This window comes from Rhinatrema bivittatum, chromosome 7 (genome assembly GCF_901001135.1).
Source record: "Rhinatrema bivittatum chromosome 7, aRhiBiv1.1, whole genome shotgun sequence".
Taxonomy (NCBI): Eukaryota; Metazoa; Chordata; class Amphibia; order Gymnophiona; family Rhinatrematidae; genus Rhinatrema; species Rhinatrema bivittatum.
Window position 1 is genome coordinate 155,184,506 of NC_042621.1, and position 23,566 is coordinate 155,208,071.

Here is a 23,566-nt window from a genome sequence, read left to right on the forward strand (position 1 = left end):
ATACATTTTCCTCAGGATAGGGATAAACATGTCTCAAGCCAGTCCAAAACGTCTTGAGCAGGATGAGAAAAATCACAGTGGCCAAATAGCTCCAGAATTTCAGATATTTGACATACACAAGAATTTTGTTGGATTGAGGCTCTACTATTAACAAGGTAATACTGGAGGCTTTCAGTGCTCCCTGCATCAGCTGCAATACTGTGACAAATTGACCTGGACAAGCCATATCCCTTCTGAGCTGAAAATAGAAGCCCCCTTAGTTGATCTGATTTGAACAGGGTCAAATTTTCACTTTTCCTACTCATCAACTCTGAAACATCAACAAAGTTCATTCCTCCTTCAGAAAAGGCATGAACTATGATAATGATTCTGAAGTCCAAGGTGGAAGTTCAGATTATGACTTTTTCCTCTAATAAGAGCCAGACCTGGGTCAGGCTTAGGGCCAGAGGAACAAGAATCCAATTTTTTTTTATCCAACAAGGATTCGCAGGCTGAATCAGATTTGACTTTGATGGATTATAGGCTGAGATTTGAGCCAGGTTATAGCAATTTTGCTATTCCACCCCATGATACTTTGAATGAGAATTATATTCTGGAACTGAAAAAGCTTTTAAATGGTGATTCAGAGCTAGATATTCAGCCACCCTTTTAATTAATAACTCAATAATAAATAGTATTACTCAATTCTTTCAGTTCAGGTTTTCAGTAGCCATAGCTGTTTCCAGTTTATGTACAAGTGAAGACCCACATAGGTAAAGGTGGACTCATGGATTTCCACAGACACTGGTAGGAATTAGATGAAAAAAAAAGGCAAGTGTTTTTCTGTGTTTAAGTAGTCTTTAAAAATAGTGGGGTAGATATTAAAAGGAGCGCGCGCAGCGTACATGTGCGCACGCTATCCAGCATGTGCACATATACACCTGATTTTATAACTTGCGCGCGCAGGTGTGCGCAAGTTATAAAATCAGGGGTCACGCGCACAAGGGGGTGCACAATTGTGCACCTTGCATGCGCCGAGCCGCACTGCCTTCCCCCTTTCCCTTCCCCCTAACCTGACCTTCCCACCCCTTCCCCTAACCTTTCCTCCCCAAGCCCTACTCTAACTCCCCCAAAATTTTTATTTTACCTTTTGCGCCTGCCTGCGGGCAGGCGCAAGTTGCACGCACCAGCAGCCTGCTGGCACACGATCCTCTGAGACAGCAGCCTGCTGGCACACGATCCTCTGACACAGCAGCAATGGCCACTCTGTCGGAGATCTCTGGCTCCGCCCCCGGACCGCCCCTTTTGTAAAGCCCCGGGACTTACACATGTCCCGGGGCTTTACGCGCATCGCTGGGCCTTTTTAAAATAGGCCCGGCGCGCGTAGATCCGGTTACGTGCGTAAATCCTTTTTGTTGATTGATAGGGAAAGTTGCACTTCTCAGTTGATTTTCTTTGTGTTTGTATATTACATCTTACACGGATATGCAATAAGCCTCAATAAATGTGTTGCTTTATTATCTAATTAAAGACTTGTTTACTTTAAATGTTCATTTTTTAATATATTGACATAATATAATATCCATTTCTTGTATTATCCTGTCAACACAATGTTATTTTACCCTTGAGAGATTGAAAAAAAACCTTTTGATCATCTTTGCTCTAACTTCTGAGTTTCAAACTGAGCTTTGAAACTCAGGCCATCTGACCGGTCTAGAACAATGCACTATAACTTTCTGGCCTGTACACTTGTATTGTGAGCTATCTAGCCACTTAGTGGTGGATATTTTCCTACATGTTCACTATTGCTACCTGAAGCTGCAACTGGATATGCCCTGCTGCTAATTAATTGGCCAGGAAGAATCAGCCCTGGTTAGTTACAGGATTCAAATTAATTTTTCAGCTCTTGTTTCCTTTTGGCACAACAGATCTGCTGAGACCTAGTTCCCATGTTTCTGTCTCTACCACCCAGTTCGGTTCCTGTTCTTGTCTGCCTAGTCCCCCATATGGTTCTGGATTGCTCCTGTTGTGTTATACTTGAGGCTGACGCGAGAGAGTGCACAGTTTAAACTTCAGTTGTGTGCACACTTTTTATGTGCAAACTTTACTGCTGATATAGCAAGGCGTTTTCAACACCAAAAACATGCGCACAAAAAATTGTTTAAGTTAGCACTCTCCTCACATGGGAAATCCATGCTAATGATGGCATTAGCTATTACCCACAATGCAGGGAGGTGCATTGGCTTACTTCATGTTTTCTTGGTGCTGGAAATTTAACTCCTAGTCCAAAGTAGATTAAAGTTTTTAGGACTATTGTTAGTCTATTGGAGTTTGAGTTCTACTACCAGGACCTGTAATTGATATTTTCGGTGCTGAAAACACTTTTTGTGTGCATCTCATATTTTATGCATGGAAAATATTGTTTATGTGCACAACTCTTTGTTTTCCATGCATAAAATATAATTTGTGCACAAAAGGACATTAACTTTCAAATTGGCACGCGGGCGCATATGTGCACGCATATGTTAGCCCACGCCCAGGGACGTGGCCATTTTATAACATACGCACACATATGCATGCATGCTAGAAAATAGGCTGGCCTCATGCACATGTGCGCCCAATTTTAAGTGGGCATGCACCTGTGCGCACAAATGCTGCTTCTACCGTATAAGTGGGGGGATTTTAAAAGGGAACGTGCCGACACCATTGCCACTAAAACCAGTTTATTCCTAGTTCACCCAGTTACGAGAGAGATCTTCTAAACCACCTAGTTTAATAGCCTTCTTTCTCCCCGTTACCTTCAACCCTTAAAATCCTGCTGGTCTGCCTGGTTTTCTTTATTTTATCACTTACACGTCATAGTATAAGTAAAGTTACTTGGCAAGGCATCTTGGTGTGTACTGTGACCTCATAAGTACTTATGCGCACATCTCAGGTGCATGCCCCGAAACATCCATGCCCGGCCCAGACCATGTCCACACCCCGCTTTGAAAACTTCTGAGATGTGCACCCAACGGGAGATACAGGCGTATTTTAGTGGCTTTTAAGATCTGCTTGGTGCAAGCAAGCCCAATATATTTGCACAACCCCTAATTGATTTGTGCAGCAGGCTTTTAAAATTCACCTTAAAATGTTTTCTGTGCAGAAAGCATATTTTGTGAGCATAAATTAAATTCTATATGCAGAAAACATGATTTGTGCACATAAATCATGGTTTGCTCTGTGCTAAACCTTTTTTTTTTTTGCAAATTTTCCAATTTCTGCACGTTTTAATTCCCAATGTATTAGCATACTGTATCGGGAGTTATAAAAAAAATTAGCTTGTGTGTTAAGAAACTGTGTGCCAAATTACAGGGCACTATTTTAATCCTTATCTTTTTACATCGACCTCCTTCATTGCTCCTGTTCCCTTCTCTACTAGCTTTCGTCTGCCAGACTGACTTCTTGCTTTTGACCTTCACCTAGCACTTTACCTGGATTGTAGTTACCTGGACCTACCATCCTGTGGCTTCAGGTGTATTTATTTTGAGCCCAATGCTTTCACCTCAATATTTCACTAACACTGGTTGAAACTGAAGGGTTTTGATAAATGTAGGACATCTGGATTAGAGAGAATGAACTGTTAACAGAGGGAAGATTTGAGAAGGAAGGGACTTAGAGTACAATTGATATGCGGAAGGAAACCAAATCTTAGAAAAGCTGCAATGATTTAGATTGGGGCGACTGAAGCACATATTGCATAATCCAGTTTTTATAATGAAGAGCATTACAAATCATGTTCATTGCGTCTCTATGTGGCCATTGTACTCAAGAACTTACCATTACAGCTACAACATTGGAGCCCCCAGGGGAATTCTCAGGGATTCTGGCGATGTAGTATTCTGAAGAAAACTTTGGAACATTATCATTGGTGTCCAAAATATGGATCACTATATCTGCTGTTGAACTAAATTTCTCAGGAGTGTTTACTTCTATTGCAAGAAGCTAAAGAGAAAATGAGAATGATATTCCAGTTTACAATAGGTGAAGTCATATCTAATACTGAAATACTGAATTACTGTAATTCCAACATAACATGTACTGTATATAAAGCAACAAAAGCCAGTGGGCTCAATTCACTTAAAATCTCTCTTCGGCCCCTGGAAATGGAACAGTGGAAAAAACTGAAACACAACTATTGTAAAAGCAGATTTTTGACAAAGCTATTCATTATAGCCTGAAAAGATATTCTGAGATCATAGAAAGAGGAGTTACCATAGAAACTCCATTAATACCCTCAACTCTGCTCATGGGCATCAACAAATACCTATTCTCCCCCAGATATGATGCACTGGGAGCACTGAGACATGAATATATTTATTCCTGTTTGAGGCTGGCATGAATTTGGACTAGAATGCTGCCACAGCTGTTCAGCTCTCATTACTTTCTTTAGGGGTAGCTTTGGCATTTTGAAAACCTTTTAGTCTAGCATTTTGAAAACCTTTTAGTCTAACATGTAACCACAAAAGAACATTAAGACCATGCTCCTAATTTTAAATACTGGCTATATTTTTCATACCAAAGTTGCTTTTAGGGACTAGAGTGCCTTATGGTCTGTTCAATGCATGCTAACACTGCATTAGCTCTGGACCAATCCCCCCTTCCACTCCAGATGGATTGAAAAAGAAGACCTCCTCTGGGCCACAACTCCGAAGCAGTTAAAGGAGGCAGGGGAGCTATTGGCGTGCTTTCTTTTTGTTATGGGAGGGGCATTTGAGATGAGGGGGAATGGCCAGGAGGGTCTTTCTTTGGGATCTAGGGGATACTGGAGTTAGGGGAATGGACCCGAAGAAGCTTTTTCTTTACTTTGGGGAATGGCGGTCTTGGCATGGATGGGTTGCCTTTTCAGTCCAGAGGGGGGTTGTGGGAATATCATGGCCCACACAGAGTCTTATGTTACTGATGGGTTAACATTAATGGACTACTAGAGTAGAATGTTTTTATGTAGTTCAATGAATTGTAGAATGATAGATGTTTTTGCAATTAACTCTTCAACAAATTGTTAAAAATGTTAAATATCCTGCCAAATATATCTGGAAAAGAGATGGAGTTGAAGACAGTAAACCAGGATCGGCGAAAAGTAACAAAGAAAGATACCTTAAAGGTTAAAAACTGGAACTTTTCATAATCTATTCCAGCAGAGTTTTCAACAATTATTGTAACCTGAGCTTCATTCAGTACACTCTGTGGGACCACTCGAAAGAACCCACCTGGTCCAACTAGCCGAAGGTTGAATTTAGCATTGGCTCCCTATGGAAAGAGAAACTGTATCAAAACAAGAGTGTTAAAACAAATAGCACAGTGTTACACAAACAAAGCTATCGAGAAGATAGTGATAATTATTTGAAAGGATTCAGCTTTAATTAATATCAATCCATGTCCAAGTTGAATTTATATACTTCTGATGTGAGGTGGACAAAGACTTGTGAAGTGTTTTGCTATAACATGAAAACCTGTTTGACAGTATTTGGTAATACTGTAAATGATAGCTTATTATATTCATGTATAAAGTTATTGAGTGTTATCTTGCTTTATGTCAGTCTGATGTCTTGGGAGGAATTTGGAATATTTAGGAAGGCAAAGTAAATTTGAATCATTCAAAATTTCAAATAACTGAGGGTTCTGCCTCTTATCAGTTTTATAACACTGTTTGACATTGTTTAAGCTCACCCATGATGAGCCTCGATCATAGATGAAGAAGTGTTTTTTATGATAGGTAGTGCAGGTCTTGAGTTCCTAAATAGGTTTTCTGCATTTGGTGTTTTTAGTTTGTATATTATTATTTATATATGAACTGTCTTGAATTATTGAGATGACATGATTTTTAGTCAATTTTTTATTTTGGTTATATGTTTATTGGGGAAATGTTTTATTTCGGGCTGAGTTTTTTCATGTTGGGTATTTGGATATATTTTTGATGCTTGTTTGCCTGATATATCCATGAGGGATGGGTTTGTTTTGGATGTTTTATTATATTGCTATTTTGTGTTAAAGATGTATAACTTGTTGTTTGTAATGATTATGTAGAATGTTTATATTGCTTATTGTTGCATGTTTGCTGAGTCATAACTATGAATGTCACTTTGTAAACCATTGTGATCTATATATGGAACAACGGTATATAAAATGTCTAAATAAATAATAATTATATTATCATTTTTAACCTATTGTTCACCACTATGTTTGAGTCTGAGACCTGAAAAGTATGGTTTCTAAATCAATGAAATCAACACACCTGTATTCTACTTATCTTAATGTATCAGTGCCCTTAAAGCTGCATGCTTTCCCTTTTTGAGCCTTGAATGCCCAAGTACTGTGATACACTGCTGCAGTTTGCATGGAAGACCTGACAGAAGGAGCTGTGGCACATGACTGACAAGAGAGATACATATCAAGGTAAGGCCCATTTTCACTCCTAAATTCAAAAAACAATATAGTGAGCCATTTGATTGACTCAAAATTTGTCATTGCCTTTTACTCTTTATTTTTCTTCTACAATACATATGAAAATTAGTATTGCTGGTAAACTATATTGCACCTTAAAAATAGCAATGATGTGCCTTTGCTAACTGATGCTGGGATTACAGAACAGTATCGCTGATGTGATATAAGTCTTAAGCATGATTCTGTTAGAGAAGATAAAGACAAATGAACATTAATTTTGTGTGCAGTACATGCTCTATGAGATAAAAAATGTATATCCTTTAACTTTCCATTGAAATGTGCTCAATATTATGGGAAGATTAATTAAGCAGCCTCTGCAGTCCTAGTTTTAAAAACATTTGAAGGATAATTTTCAAAGCTATTTAAGTGGGTAAAAAAGCATTTTATCCACTAAGGATGTGAACAGAAAACCCTTGATTTTATATCATAATTTCAATTTGGCTGCCATTTTTATTCACTTTGCTCATTTTGATTCCTAAGATTATTCATTTATTTTATCATATTGTTTAATTTGTTTACATTAAAGTCAATGGTGGAAGCAATGCATCTTAATTTGGTCTCTAACTTTGGGGGGGGTTTCTATCCAAGGCAATGAAATTTGCGGCAGCATCAGAGAGAACAGCACTCCAAGGCATTAAAAGTGGGGAAAAGTGACACCAGTAGTGGTATGAACAGAGCAGAGGTACTGGCAAAGTAGAATGAAGTGTCATGAACAGCCCAAATCACAGTAAGAGAGGCAAAGCATCACAAATGACATGACCACCTTAAAGCTCTGTTAGGGGGCACAGCAGTACACTACTAACAGCAGCAGGAACACCCTAAGGCACCCAAAGAGGAAAAAACAGTAGGGATGTGCAGCAGGGACAGATTCGTCCCATTCGGTATTCGTATTCATGGGGAGCCAAATCCGTTGCATCTGATCTCGCCCGTATGACATAGTGAGGGCAAAGGTAGCACCGGCGCCATTTTGAATATTGGCAATACGGCCTGCGTGCAGGAGGTCACTCCCGGACCCCCGCTGGACTTTTGGCAAGTCTTGTGGGGGTCAAGAGGCCCCCCCAAGCTGGCCAAAAGTCCCTGGGGGTCCAGCGGGGGTCCGGGAGCGATCTCCTGCACTCGTGACGTCGGGAGCCAGGAACCAAAATTGCGCCGGCACTACGTTTGCCCTGTCACATGGTCGGGGCAAAGGGCCACCGGGCAATTTTATTAACGCAGCCATGGCCCGAGAGCGGGAGATCGCGCCGGGACACCCCCCCCCCACACTGGACCCCAGGTAATTTAAAACATTTTTGGGGGGTTCGGGAGGGTAGGGGATATGTTTTAAAGGGTCGGGTGGATTTTAGGGTTGTTTTGGTGTGCCGGTTTCCCCGCCCTCCCCCTCCCCCGATTTACGATTTTTTGACGATAAATCGGGGGAATTGCTATTGTATCGCGGCTCTAACGATTTTTGACGATTTAAAATATATCTGACGATTGTTTTAAATCATCAAAAAACAATTCACATCCCTATTACTCACCAGTATACAAGAATTTGGGGCCTAGAAAGGTTAGACAGGCCCCAGGGAGCAGTCAGGAACCCATTTTATGTGAAGACCTGCTATGTTTAATGTCTGAGTGCTACCTGAACTGCAAGGTGAGCTACATTTGCTTTCTGTTTTGTTTCTCACTGTAAATAAATTTGCACCTAAGGAAACAGCCAAAGTCTTCCTTCTTATTCCTTCTGGCTGTTTCTAAGCCGTTATTGCCCATGTTACTACATCCTCCCATTTTGAGGTTTTTTTCAAATGGATATTCTTTTTCCTATTCAATTTTTATTTTATAATTTTGCTGTTTTCATGTATAGTGACAATCTTTAATCTTTGATTAATCTTGTAAAACTAATAAAAATAATAAGCAATCTTATTTAGATTAGATTTTCAACTTTATGTTTATTATTTTCCATGAAACAGTACTTACAGAAAAATCAAGTGCAAATGTCTGTGAGGCCTTTGCATCAGTGGCAGTTTCAGTTTGAAATTATGAATGTACTTTCTTTCTGAAATGTGGGCCAAGGACTGCAGGTAAAAGTACCTGTGGACCTAATCCCAAAATGCAGAGCTTGACAATTGGTCTCTAATTGATAGGATGAAAATGAGATTACTCAAGTGAATCTGCAGCTGATCAGTGCTGAACGCTGGGCCAGTAGGTGGTCAGAAACTGATTTTCGGAGATACCTGGATAACTTTATCACTATTCAAGAGGATTTTTAAACCATTGAATATACTATAACTTATTCGGCTAACTTTAGCTGGATATGTTATCCATTTTAGGCTTGTTGAATATTGACCTCAGCATTTTCTGTTAGTTTTGAATTTTTGCGATCTTCTCATCTCAAATATTTGCAAAGAAGATTGTGGGGAAAATCTGGACAGCAAAGAGCTCTCTACTTTACTCTGGAACAAAAAGATAGAAGAATAAAGCATGTGCAAGGTTATAAAGACTAAAGAGTAGAAGTAAGCCAAAGGGAAATAGCTGGAAAGTTATGAACGCACGTACTTGTAACAAAATTCCAGATCTTCAAGCCTTAATGGTGGAGGCAGACTTGGATATCATTGCAATCACAGAGATATGGTTAAGTAGGTGTCATAAATGGAGGTTGTCATATCAGGTTATAAAAGTTTCAGGAAAGACAGGGATGGTAGAAAAGGGTATGGAGTAGCTCTTTATAGTAAAAATAATATCAAAATAATGGAAATGCAAGGGAAAGTGGAGGTACCGTGGGCTATCTTGAAAAGGAGAAATGGAATTTCCATCTATACTAGTGTAGACTACAGACTTCCCACTCTAGCAGAGGAACTGGATAGGGTATTTGTTGGATAAATGAAAAATGTGGCACTGAAAGAGGAGGGATTTAGATCTAAATTTTTTATTAAGTTCATTAGAAAACAAACCACTTTAACAGGAAGCAAAAACAGAAGAAACATGAAGCAAATTACAAACAGAGGTTGAGTATAGTAAACTGTCAATAACATAATTCAGATAAAACTAGATAAAATCTTGGACAAAAAAGTAACAATCTGATCCCACATTTTATTCCTGGCGGGCCCAGAGTTGTACTTGACCATAGCAGCAAGTTCAAATTTAGAATAAAGACAAAAGTATTCCACCACAATTTCATGTCCTGTCGAAAAGGATGTCAAAAGTGCATACGGGCATGGGGTATATACCGCACCCTTACAGACGAGAGTGTTTGGATGGAGCTAGCAAAATTAAAGATAGACAAATCCTGGGGACTGGATGAGAGCATCCAAGGATATTAAAGGAACTCAAGGAGGTTCCGGCAGGTCTGATGAATGATCTTTCAGTAAATCTTTGGAGACGGAAATGGACCCATGTGACTGAAAAAGGGCAGATTTTATCCCTCTACATAATGGTGGTAACAGCGATGGGGGTTGAAAAAACAAAACAGTTAGTCAGATCTTGATAGTGGGAAAAAGAATGGAGATTTTATTAAAGAAAGGATAGTGGAGTATCTACAAACCAGCAGCTTGCAGTATCTGAGGCAGCATCATTTTTACCAAAAGGAGATTGTGTCAGACAAATCTGATTAATATTTTTGATTGAGTGACCAGTTGATTAGGCCAAAGGTATGTGCTAAGATGTGGTTTATTTAGATTTCAGTTAAGTTTTTGATACTGTCCCCAATAAGAAGCTCATAAATAAACTATGCTGCATGGAGGTGGATCCCATGGTGATGGACTGATTTAGAAACTGGTTGAATGATAAACAATAGTGGGCAGTAATAAATTGAATTCGCTGTGAGTAGAGAAAGTGAATAGTGCAGTGCCTTAGGTAACAGTCCTGAGGCTGGTTATGTTTAATATCTTTGTGAATGACATTGCACAGGGGTTGGAAGGAAAAGATTGTCTTTTTTCCAATGATGCAATGATTTGCAACAGAGTGGACACCTTGAAGGAGCAGACATGGTCAAATGCTTGGCAGTTAAGATTCATTAGCAAAAATTGCAAAGTCATGCATATGGGGTACCCCACGGTGACTGTGACTGATGCCAGAGAGATGCTTGTGTGTATATGGAGAGGCACAATCAGTAGAAAAAGAGAGATGATAATCCCTCTGGGCAGGTCATCGGTGAGGCCTCGCCTGGAATACTGTATTTAGTTCTTGAGGTTGGGTCCTATAAGAGATAGAGAGAGGCTAAAAGCATTTCAGAGAAAAGCAAACAAAATGGTGTAAGGACTATACAAAAGCCACATGAGATTGAGTCTGATGGACCTAAATATATGATTATGTACTCTAGAGAAGAAAGAAAACAGAGATATGATAGAGACACCTAAATACCTGAAAAATATGAATGGTGCACAAGAGGAAAACATTTTCCAATGGAAAGGAAGTTGTAGGTCTAGGAGTCATGAGGTAAAGCTCAGAGGGATAAGACTTGGGAATAATATCAGGAAATATTTTTTCACGAAAAGAGTGGTGAATGCCTGGAATTCCCTTCCAGAGGAGGTGGTGGAGACAAAAACTGTACTTGACTTCAAGTCTGCATGGGACAAGCACAGATGATCCATAGTAGAAAGAGGATGGAAAAGATGTACATTTTCCTACATCCTCCAGTAGCAGTTACAGCCCTAACCAACAGTTGTATGACTGTATCAATGCTCCAGAAAGCATGGAGAAGCCAACACTACCAATGCTAAATAAACAGATGGTCCATCATTTGTATATTTCTACTAGTATAAGACTGATTCTCTTCTGAAGACAATAAGTGACTTACATGTGTCTTCACCATTGCTTGTAGAACCTGATTCATCTGCATTGTGGAATAGTTTTGAATACACCTCATCTACTGAAGTTGCAAATGCACTCTGAAGATTGAAGAATTGTTATTCTCTACTTGATCCTTAACCAGTTGCGCTTCTTTGTGTTAGAAAGAGTTTGTTTTTAAATATTTTGGTCTCAATTGTCAATTTCTTTCTGAAGGAGGGTGTTTTTCCTAACCTTTTTTTTTTTTTTTTTTTTTTTTAAAGCTAATGTATGCCCTGTACTGAAACATGGCCCTCTTCCAGTTGAAGATTATTCCAGTTACAGACCTATTTTTAACAATGTTGACTATAGTCAAAATTGTAGAGTGCATTCTATTATTACAGTTTGCTACTTTTTAGACCAGCAGGAATTATTAAATCAGTATCAATGTGGCTTCCAAATGGGGCAAAATACTGAAACCATAGTAGTTTCAGTTTCTGATTATCTTCTTCATAAAATTGACAGATACAAAACAGTTATTGTGGTATTTTTGGACATTGTCTGCATTTGAAATCATTTGTCACTCTTTATGGTTACAAAAACTTAGGGCTGCAAGATTAGGAGGTCAGGTATTTCACTGGTTTTTATAATTTGATATCTGGATGACAATTCCAGGTTAGGACTAACAATGATTCCTCCTGGAAAGATCATAGGTTAGCTGTGCCACAAGGTTCCATAATCTAGGTAACCCTTTTTTAGGTTTATTCATCTTCATTATATCCCATTCATGATCATTATGCACCTTGTTATAAAATACAGTATATGCTGATGACATTCAACTTTTTTCCCCTCTTGAAGCTGATGTTACAGCAACATTGCTACAAATAAATCAATGTCTGGAGTAAGTAAAATCATGGATTAACTGCTAATCATTTACTATTAAATTTAGAAAAACAGAAGCGATGTGGATATCTAAATAATCCCCTCTTGGTTTTTATTCCTGGTTGTCATCTGAGGGTACCACTATTCCTTTTAATGAGTCACAATTTAGGATTTTATTTTGATCCTGCAATGACCTACCTCCCCCTTCCCATATCTGATCACTAGTTGCTTTTATAAGTTGTGTCTCTTGCATCATCTGAGCTTTTTTTTTTTTTTTTTACCAGTTCAACATTTTAGAATAATTATCCATGCTTTTGTCCTAACTTCCTTACATTTTCAGTAACTCTTTTCTAATTGGTTTACCCAGATATAGGGTTCATGCATTGCAATTGCTACTAAGTTCTGCTACTCAGATGGTATTTCATAGAAGGCTCAGGGATCATGTATCCCCATACTTGTCAAATTGCACTGGTTATTCATCACTCAAAGGATACAATTTAAAAATTTTACCTTAGTATTTAAAGCTATTAAGGGGCCAGCCCTACCTAGCTATCTTGTTTTAATTACACAGTATAGACCTTCCCACTCTTTGTGTTGTCAGGATGATCTTTTACTTGTTCTCCCTTCTTTCAAGGAAATCCATCCAGCAGAAACTCATACATGGGCTTCCTCTATAATCGGCCCTACTTTATGGACTTTGTTACCTCGGAATTTGCATTTGCTGCCCAATATTGTCATTCCATAAAAAAAAAAAATGAATGCATGGTTATTCCAGAAAGATTTTGCAACTGTCCTGCAGTGATGTCTACAGTTTTATTTTGAACTGATGTAATTGATTTATTTCATTTTTGTTTGAATGTGTTTTTGTTGGTTTCATTTTCATATATGATCTATGTTTTATTGTATACTGCTTAGTTCAATTGATTTGTTTGAAGTGGTTTATAAGAATAAATAAATAAATAATATAAGCATTGTGATGACTGTTTGCCAGGCTTGGAACAACCACAAGAAAAAGACTGAGAGATTGGATGAAATACCCAAGTGGGGAGTTGGCATTAGGTTGCATTCAGGAATTTTATATGCACTTCTACTTCAAGAAGATCAATCTTAACTGGGCAGACTAGATAGACCATTTTGGCCTGTATTTGCCAATGAAATTAGACTTACCTGATCAGAATCATTGACTGTAATCTTCAGCCACCTCAGTATCTCTCCTTCTGGGGGATGTTCATACATTGTTAATTCAAATCTGTTCTGGGGTCCATTTTCCCCATAGAATGTTGGAGGATGGTTATTGAGGTCAACAACTCTTATAGTAACTACAGTAAAAGCATGAGCCACCACATTACCTTCTGGAGTCATTTCTGATACCTGTTGGAAATGAAAACACACACTAAGAATATTCTCCCCTGACAATTGTACTTTGATGCAAGGTCTAAATGCATTTTCATTCATGCAGCATTTCTTGATCCTTGTTTAGTTTCCAATAGGTGATATACCATTTCCAAGGAATGAGTTTCTTGTAACTGAAGCTCTTGTTGTCACATACTAGAGAACTAGATAATATTTCTAATTAATTTTTGTTAACTTATCTATTCAGAATAAAAGCCATAATTTCTCTGGTCATCAATCTACATCATGAGCAAAAATGGAAGCAAATATTATATTTTAACAGGTTAAACATTTCCTGGATCCCTTACTTCTTATTTTTCTTATGTACTTATTTTACTTTATCCACTTAGGACATTGTAAGATGCTGACAATCCATAGTAGCACTATGGGTTATTGAGACAACTATTGGCATATCTATGGGACAATCATTTGCATGTTATAACGGTCAGTATTATGTAAGGAAAAACCAGTAAATCTCAACAAATTAAGTTTTATATTTTCTTGGACAGGTTTTCTGAATCTCTGTGTAATGTGCAGTTGGAAAAAGAAACACCTACAAAATGGGGAAAGGTAACAAAGCTTTTAACAGCTGTAGTAAGAAAACATCTATAGGCCAGTCAGTACAATCAAGAGTCCTTATTCAACAAGGAGTTTTTCTTATTATTTGCCTACAGAAATATTTTTATTGACTATGGCACACTGTCTTTAGACTAATAAGTTACTGTTGGTAGTTCTAGTTGGGGAACACATTTAATTATTGCTCTGCCCAATTGTTTTGATGTTTTGTAATATTTAGAATATATTAGAAAAGCCAGAGAATGTGAAATTGGTGAGACAGGATGTGGTTGTATTCTCAGGATGGAACACTTGTTAAAATGGGAGTGATATTTAATGAACACTTACAGAAGTAAGATGAAGTAAACTCAGCTGGAAAAGGGTCAAGCTTCTACTATTTGACCAGCAGGAAGAGTCACATAAGACTAATTGGTAGAGATTCTGCCATTAGGCCAGATGGTTGCTATTTCTTTCAGTTGAGATAGATTTTTTCACATTTCTCATAGTAAAATATGTAATAAATTAGCCAGTTGTGTACTTATCTTCACTACAGGAATATTAGAGATTATGAATTAACTTTTTTGCACTGTGAATCTTAGAAGTGTATTTAATTTATATTGCCCCACTCATCTACTCTAGCTTATTTTGTGTATATTGGTTTATTGGTCCATCACTCTTGATGGAGTCTCTCCTCCACAAATTATTTTAGAAATTCTGAATAGCTAAGGAATAAATTCAGTCACAAAGAAAATAAACCAAAACAGTGAGAGCAAACTGTGAGAATATGAGTCCCATCTTTAACGGAGGATGATATTTAGCAAAGTGGCTAGTTAAGTTAGCTATCCAGCTGACTTAACCGGGATATTCAGCAGTGCTTCCACCCTACTGAATATACCCAGCTATCTTAAAGTTAGCTGGATAAGTATAAGTATATCCAGCTAACTTTAGGACAGCCCTATGGCTCAACCAGAGTTAGACATATCTGTTATGTGGCTATCTCTGAATATCAGAGTTATCTGCATAGCTAACTCTGCTCCTCCCTGAAATGCCTCCTGCCTGCCCCTGGAATATTCCCACCTTATGTGGATAAATTCTAGCCCCATAATGTATTATGGGGCTAGAATTTAGCCATCTACAGATTTGAACATCGCCAGGTAACCAACTTTTTAGTTATCTATCTAAATGGCTTTTTAATATCGTCCTTGTTAAAAAAAAAAAATAAATATGGAGAAAGCTGAGCCAGGAGTCTCAGATCCTCAGGTATATGGGTTTTGCAGAAATGTTGCTTTCTGTGCCAAAGATCCTTGCCTCCTGCCTTATTTTTGTCTCATGTGCTTCCTTAAAGAGAATGTTTTGGGCTTCGCATTCTATTAAAGAAATTGCCATTCTTCTCCAGCCTATATGGGCGATTTACATTATACTCTTGCTACTGCTGTCCCTCAGTGCTCCTGTAGCAGAGAACGCTACTATATACTAACTTCTACAACTGTCTGGCAGCCATTTTCTCCCCTATACAATGCTTCAGAGTCACGGAGCTCTTATATTCTCCAGGACGATGCCTCCCTGTGGTATCTTGGCAGATACTGTAGCCTTCTCTACAGAAGGACCACCACTATGGAACTCCATCCCACCGGATCTTCGACAGGAACCATGCCTGCTAACTTTCAGAAAAAGGCTTAAGACATGGTTGTTTAAGCAATAGGGATGTGAATCGTTTTAGGACGATTAAAATTATCGTCCGATAATTTTAATATCGTCTTAAACCGTTATGGAACACAATACAATAGAGATTCTAATGATTTATCATTATAAATCGTTAGAATCGTGAGCCGGCACACTAAAACCCCCTAAAACCCACCCCCGACCCTTTAAATTAAACCCCCCCCCCCCAATGACTTAAATAACCTGCGGGTCCAGCGGCGGTCCGGAATGGCAGCGGTCCGGAACGGGCTCCTGCTACTGAATCTTGTTGTCTTCAGCCGGCGCCATTTTCCAAAATGGCGCCGAAAAATGGCGGCGGCCATAGACGAACACGATTGGACGGCAGGAGGTCCTTCCGGACCCCCGCTGGACTTTTGGCAAGTCTTGTGGGGGTCAGGAGGCCCCCCCAAGCTGGCCAAAAGTTCCTGGAGGTCCAGCGGGGGTCAGGGAGCGATTTCCCGCCGCGAATCGTTTCCGTTCGGAAAATGGCGCCGGCAGGAGATCGACTGCAGGAGGTCGTTCAGCGAGGGTTCCGGCGCCTCGCTGAACGACCTCCTGCAGTCGATCTCCTGCCGGCGCCATTTTCCGTACGAAAACGATTTGCGGCGGGAAATCGCTCCCTGACCCCCGCTGGACCTCCAGGAACTTTTGGCCAGCTTGGGGGGGGCCTCCTGACCCCCACAAGACTTGCCAAAAGTCCAGCGGGGGTCCGGAAGGACCTCCTGCCGTCCAATCGTGTTCGTCTATGGCCGCCGCCATTTTTCGGCGCCATTTTGGAAAATGGCGCCGGCTGAAGACAACAAGATTCAGTAGCAGGAGCCCATTCCGGACCGCTGCCGTTCCGGACCGCCGCTGGACCCGCAGGTTATTTAAGTCATTTGGGGGGGGGGGGTTCGGGAGGGTGGGGGATTTAATTTAAAGGGTCGGGGGTGGGTTTTAGGGGGTTTTAATGTGCCGGTTTTGCGATTTTACGTTTTTTCGATTTTTCACGATTTTTCACGATATTTTACCCCCCCAAACGGCAACAATACGATTCCCTCCCCCTCCCAGCCGAAATCGATCGTTGAGACGATCGAGGACACGATTCACATCCCTATTAAGCAAGCCTTTCCAGACCACAACTGACCCCTAATTCACTGACAACCACAGTCAGACATTCTTAGAACATTGTAAACAATTGTAAATAATTGCTCTTCTGTTAAATTCCTCTCGCCTTTTTCTCCTTCTCCCAGTTTTAAACATCCCTGTTTTATTGTAACTTCAGAGTTTCTCTTCACTTGTTACAGTTCTGTTATTTTCATTTTACACCCCTTGTTAAATGTAAACCAGCATGATGTGAACTTTATCGCGAATGCCAGTATATAAAAACACTAAATAATAAATAAATAAATAAAACCATTAAACAATTACACAGTGTCCCAGAAGTATTGTTAGCCCTGGGCATATTAAGCACATGCTCCAATTCTCCATCTTGATACCCCCAAGTCTACTTCTATAGTTGTAGACTATGAAGAAAAGGAAAAGCCCAGTGGCACCAAATATTTGTTCAAAATCATTATCAGTTATGTCATGAGAGTACACGTTGTGTCATGTTTACTGGGATCTGGGTATAACACCCCAGTTTTCTTCCTTCACTCATTAGCTAAAAAGAGGTACTGGAGATTTCTCAAGACAGAATAGCAGTAGTAGGAACAGTAATCTGGTGTGAACTCTGTATATCAAGATAAGGTTTGGTCTTAGAGCTGTGTTCCTGGTGAGAAGAATCTAAAGAGACAGGCAGAGGAAAGGTGCATGCTACCCTCTTAGCAGTCAGCGTTGATCTCATTATCAAGTTGCTTCAAACAGTTGTGGTTCTTTGAGCTCTAGAGGCAGAAGTAATTAGCTTTGCTTGAATCAGAGGCTCTACTGACAGGGATAGAGCAGAAATATCCAGAGTATGCATTTGCCTCTGGTTTTCTGGGTGGGATAAGAAGAAAATTCTTTCTTTCCAGGTAAGGAATTTAACTCAGTTGGTCAAGCTATGGTTGTATTAGTTGTGTAGTCAAAGTTAACTTGACAAACTGTGGTTTCCAAGGGATCTGTGTTTCCCAGAAAACCTGTGCTGAGAGTTTCCTCAGTAAACTGCATACAGGCAAGCTGCAGTATTTATGGATTAATTAGGTCCTTCTGAAACAGCGTTTCTACAGACAGAGACAGTAACTTCAGAGCAGGGTTACCCAGCAATTAATCAACCCAGGATTGCCCTGGTTAGATTCTGGTACAGCTTTGATCTTTGCAGGTATAAAACTAAAATAATTTTGACCTGTTTTAGCTGTCTTTGTTGTGCCTCTTAAATGGGCTGTGCTAGACTCTTACTGATAACATCAGAAGTTTGCATCACAGGAGCAGGCTTAGAAACAGTAGCCAACTGACACAGGGATGGAAGTACAAAATGGGTGCCAAATTGTAAGACAGCTTCTACCCCCAAATGTGTTGATTTTGCTTCTTCCTGGTTGGGTTTAATTGTAACAAGATGTGCTGAGGCTTCCAATTGAACTGGGCTGGAACTAGAAGCAGGATGAGCTTTTATAGGTAAGGATTTAAGGTTTCCTTTGCTAATTGTTTCTATATGAGTGTTGATCCTTAAGGGGGCTATATTGGAGAATGCAAAGGTCTGAGGCCACTAAGCAGGGAAAGGCCTAGATAAGCCACAAAGCAAGGAGAAAGGAACAAGAAGGCCCATACGTTTCAAGGCAAGATAAGGCCTAGATAGGCTACAAGGCAAGGAGCAAAGAACAAGAAGGCCTGAAGGCCACAAGGTAAGGGAGAGAGCACTGTCGCTGGCTGGACCTGTTCTATGGAACTCCATGCCACTTGAAATAAGACTGCAGAGAAATTTGAAACTATTTAAAACTAGTCTGAAAACCTGGCTTTTTAAACAAGCTTTATATAAAGACAAAGAGAAGGAGGAAAACAGTTGAAAGATAATGACGCACCAAGTAATCAGTTTTTCCCTCTAATATCTCCAATTGCATATTAACGCTAGATTTGAACCGCTTGAGAGTTTTTCAACCAACGTATAAGCCTTAACACATAGTCTTTTATTAAAATATGTTGAATTAACTTAACGAATGTATAGAAGAGTTTTAAAATAAATAAATAAACAAGGTGAGAGTAGCCAGGTCAGAGAGCCAAGTGTGACTCTATAAAGAGGCAAGGTGATTCTGGCAAGCCCAGTTTACACAGGGCTGAGACTTGAGCATGGTGCAAGCAGCAAGGTGGAACTTGTCAAGGCTGGAGATGAAATTCACTGAGTCAGGTGGTCAGTGAACAGATGGCTCATGTAGCTGGAAGCAGCGCTCACTGAAGGCCTCTGCAAGTGGGGAGATGTTGTAACAGGCTGGATCAGGCTCGGTGATGTTGCATGGTAGGCAAAACTGTGACACTGTTGTTTGTTTTCTTTGTCAGCATTGCCATTTTTGCCATTTGCATTGATATCATTCTCATATAGCATGCCATTTTCAGTGTTGCCCATGGCATTGCTTATGCTACACTTCAAGAAAGAATAGCGAGCCATGTTTGAAGGAATATCGTCCTATCCATCTTTGACAAGTTGCATATCAGACTTCATTAAATTCCCTTCTTTGCTTGCACGTGCATCTCCAGAGCACATCCACTCCTGCCATATCCTTCTAATGAGATCCTTGAAGGGCTTCTTTAAGCAAATATCAAGCAGCTGCAGCACTGATGCCAGGCAGCCAGGTATAGTAGCCAATGTTATACTTTCACAATGGATCCATTGTGATGCACTCTGGTTAGAACTCGTAGTGGCCAGTTTTTAGTCTAAACTTTTGCTATCACATGCATATAAGCCAAAAGCATTTTAAAAGGCTGATTTCATTATGAATTTCTCAGCTTATACTTCTTCATGCTTCAATCTGACATTTTCACAAGAAACATGAAACAGTTTTGGTAATAAGGAAGTACTAACCAAACCTTTCTTTCAACTGGGTCTCTGGGATGGTTAACTTGCTTAGGGCCTAATATACTAAAGGTTTTCTTCCATTTAGTATCTATGGGAAAAATTCTATACCCCTTACTATGAATATTTTTTTTTAGAAAATAACTAATCCAAGAATGAACTAGCTCTAGCTGATTACATGTTTTTATTCGAGTTAAAAGGCATTCAGCTTGTTTGAAACACTTTTGAAGGAGAAAGTTATAGAAGAGCTATTAGCGGCAGTCTCAGTAAAGGGACAAGAGCATAATGGCAGAAGGTGCTGTTGACCATTAATTAAAGTACTAATAAAATAAAGCAGAGCTTTCCAAAGTGTGTGTCGCGACACTTTACTGTGTCGCGACACTTTACTGTGTCGCCTGAGGTGTGCCGGTGTGTCGCGCAAGCCCGGTGCACGTGACACACCGGCAAGTGCAGGGGCCGGGAACCCATGGCTCCGAGCCAGATATGGCTCTTTTGAGGGCTGCATCTGGCTCGCAGACAAGTATCGCCACACTTTCCCGCTGACCCAGCTGCTCCCCAGTCCTCCTCCGCCCGGGCGGAACGCGGCAGGACAGCTGGAGTCAGCGGCACCGGCGTGCTCTCTTCTTCCCGCCCCCCCCCCCCCCCCCGCGGCCCGGAAGAGGAAGTGGAGAGTATCGGCTGCCTGCGCGGCAAGAAGAGGCCACGCTAGTGCGCTCGGCATCGGCCCGAAGAAAAGAAGACTGCAGCGTGCGCGGCTCGGAGGAAAATGAAGAGCTTCAACCGCGGCCGATGGGACTCCGCCTCCGCGAGGGCTGAAAATGAAGAGGTTAGCGTTGGGAGGAGGCTGCTGCTGCCGCGAGTTCCCGGGGTGGGGGAGAGAGAGAGTGAATGAGCGAGCCACTCATTCACTCTCTCTCTCCCCCACCCGCACCCCGGGAACTCGCGGCAGCAGCAGCCTCCTCCCAACGCTAACCTCTTCATTTTCAGCCCTCGCAGAGGCGGAGTCCCATCGGCTGCGGTTGAACCTCTTCATTTTCCTCCGAGCCGCGCACGCTGCAGTCTTCTTTTCTTCGGGCCGATGCCGAGCGCACTAGCGTGGCCTCTTCTTGCCGCGCACTCACCCGATACTCTCCACTTCCTCTTCCGGGCCGCGGGGCCCTGTGTGTGTGTATGAGAGAGTGAGAGATTGCATGTATGTGAATGATTGAGAGCCTGTACATGTGAAAGAGAGTATGTCTGTGATTGAGAGCCTGCCTGTGAGAGAGAGAGAGCATGAATGTAAGTTTACCATTGGGAACCTGTATGTGTAAGTTTGTGATTGAAAACCTGTTTGTGTGAAAGAGTATGTGTGTATGATTGAAATCCTTTGTGTGTGAGAGAAATCATGTGTATGTATGATTAAGAGCCTGTGTTTAAATGAGAGAGAGACCATGTGTGTCTGTGTGTGATGGAGCATGTGAGTATGTGATTGAGAGCCTGTGTTTAAATGAGAGAGAGAGACCATGTGTGTCTGTGTGTGATTGAGAGCTGGTTCAGGTGATGGAGCATGTGAGTATGTCATTGAGAGCCTGTGTGTAACAGAGAAAGAGAGGACATGTTTGTAAGCATGTGAATGAGAGTCTGTGTGTGAGAGAAAAAGACAGCATGTATGTGTGTGATTGAAAGCCTGTGTGTGTGTAAGCGTGAAAAGATAGACAGCATGTGTGTAAATGTGTAATTAAGAGCCTATATAAGTGAGAGAGAAAAAACATGTGTATATGTGAGTACTGAGAGCATGTGTGTATAGGTGTGTCATTGAGAGCCAGTGTGAGAGAGAGCGCTGGTATGTGACTGAGAGAGGAGAAAGTTCCAAGCAAACCACCCCTCCTCCTGCTAATTCAGAACAATCTCAGGACACCTGGATATCAAACGTTCCCAGGTATGCAGAGCAAAAAAATGTTTGTATCCTTATTATTTTTCATTACTGGGTCTTTGTGTCTGCTATTTTGAAATATTTTGTTGGTATCTGGAAATGTTTTATATGAGTTTTTAATTATTGGATATTCCACTCATCAGCTGTTTCGAAATATGTTCTTTTTGTTAGTACAGTTTTACTGCTGATGATTTTATATTTCTTGATTTGTTTTATAAGGATGGGTGATGTTTCTTTTTTCCTTTGTTACACTGCATACAACCTCTGGTTTGCTAGTAGACTGAATTACTGTGTCCCGAAATTATGTTTGTCTAAAAAGTGTGTCACCAACATGAAAAGTTTGGAAAGCTCTGAAATAAAGACATAAACATAGGAAAACTCCAGACAGCTGCTGTTTACACTTTATGAGACAACTGAAATTTTTATGATCATTTCGGAAAAGGGAAAAAGCTTGAGGATTCAACAAATATATCACTTTAGTCTTAGGCATTCTTTATCTGGCTACTGAATTTTCTCATGTTATATTACTGCATAAAGAAAAGCACAATCATTAAGATAAAACAATCAGTACTATGATTATGTTTTGTCTTAAATATTTCAGACAGGGCAGAATGTGAATGGACACTAGACCTTTGTCAGGAAGCAGAACACAATACCTGAATTTTCAGCTCATAGACTTCTTTCTTGAGTTCATTTGGGCTTTTTATCACCGAAATAGATCCACTCTTATTGTTAAGTACAAATGATCCTTCACTTTCTGTCACAAAATAGAAATATTATCAGTTATTTATCAGCGTGAAACTTTGAGAGAAAAATATTGCATAAATTCCTTACAGACCTGACAGATTTGTATCGTAAAAATACAAAAGGATCCAGCTATGTAAAGAACTCAATGTGAACTTACTTGGCAACCGTCATACATAGCCTCAGTAGTATATTGGCTTATGGTGTCAAGCCCTTGCAACTCTGGGCTTGAATAATCATAGGTTGCTGTAAGAATTTAAGAACCAAACACTGTGTGAAAACTACAAATGTTAGCTCTTAACGTTTTCCACCAGCCAGGGGAGAAATATCTTACTACCTGAAGTGCACGCTCCAACACGGCAGTGTTTCGGAGTGTCAGACTCCTTCCTCAGGGAACTTCAGGGAGGTAATTTGCTGGTGTAATTCTGTGTGGAAATACAATAAAAGAGTTCTGCAAATGCCAAAAGGCTAATAGTTCAAGCAAATGGCAAAGATTTGGAAGCAATGAAAAAACTTACTTTGAAACGATGTTTATGGTCAATCAAAAAGCGGTGCAAGACACTGGCTGAAATCGCTAAAAAGACAATGTGTGAGAAAAAACGCATATAGGATACAAACATATGGGGTACAGACAACCTTCTCAATAGAAAGAACTAATGCGTTAAAAAATGAGATTTAACATCTATAGAAGTGTAAGAGTCTCTCAATATTGTCATAGCAGTAACCTAGTAAAAAAGGTTAGAAACTTACATGCCCCAAAAAAGTGAGCAGCCTTGCCGAGATCCTTGCCGCTAGAAGTGACAGCTAACCGCGGGTAAAAACGCCGGTTTTAAAGGGGATCTGTCGGCTGCAGTCAGTGCTGGCAGGAAATGACGAATGCACCTCCATATTTGGTGATGACCATATAAGGTGAATGACGTGTGTGGGAAAATACTAGCCCAGCTGAGATCCATATATGGGCAGTGACGTCATGCAGCGGCCATTTTGAAAAAACAAAACAGATGTAAAATGAATCAAAGAAACAGGGCAGCGCATGGGGGAAACCTCCATACTTACTAGATGTAAAAAAATTTTTGGATGGCCCATAATAAAGTCAAAAGGCCTGTGCATGGCTCATATAATGTGAAATGGAAACCGTGTTATAATGGTGACTGTATAGTCAAAATTGAAAAACATACACAGATTATGATGTTTAAAATATTTAAAAAACCTGA

At 40.2% G+C, this 23,566-nt stretch overlaps 1 protein-coding gene across 1 annotated transcript in view; it reads right to left on the reverse strand.

The window, feature by feature from the left end:
- CDHR1 (cadherin related family member 1) overlaps positions 1-23,566 on the reverse strand; it is a 177,030-nt gene that overhangs the window by 36,348 nt on the left and 117,116 nt on the right. The window contains exons 11-14 of the mRNA XM_029610651.1: positions 22,265-22,361; positions 13,255-13,458; positions 5,116-5,268; positions 3,799-3,963 (exon numbers count right to left, since the gene is read on the reverse strand). Of these exons, the coding sequence (XP_029466511.1) occupies positions 3,799-3,963; positions 5,116-5,268; positions 13,255-13,458; positions 22,265-22,361 (619 nt within the window). The remainder of the gene's footprint in view (positions 1-3,798; positions 3,964-5,115; positions 5,269-13,254; positions 13,459-22,264; positions 22,362-23,566) is intronic.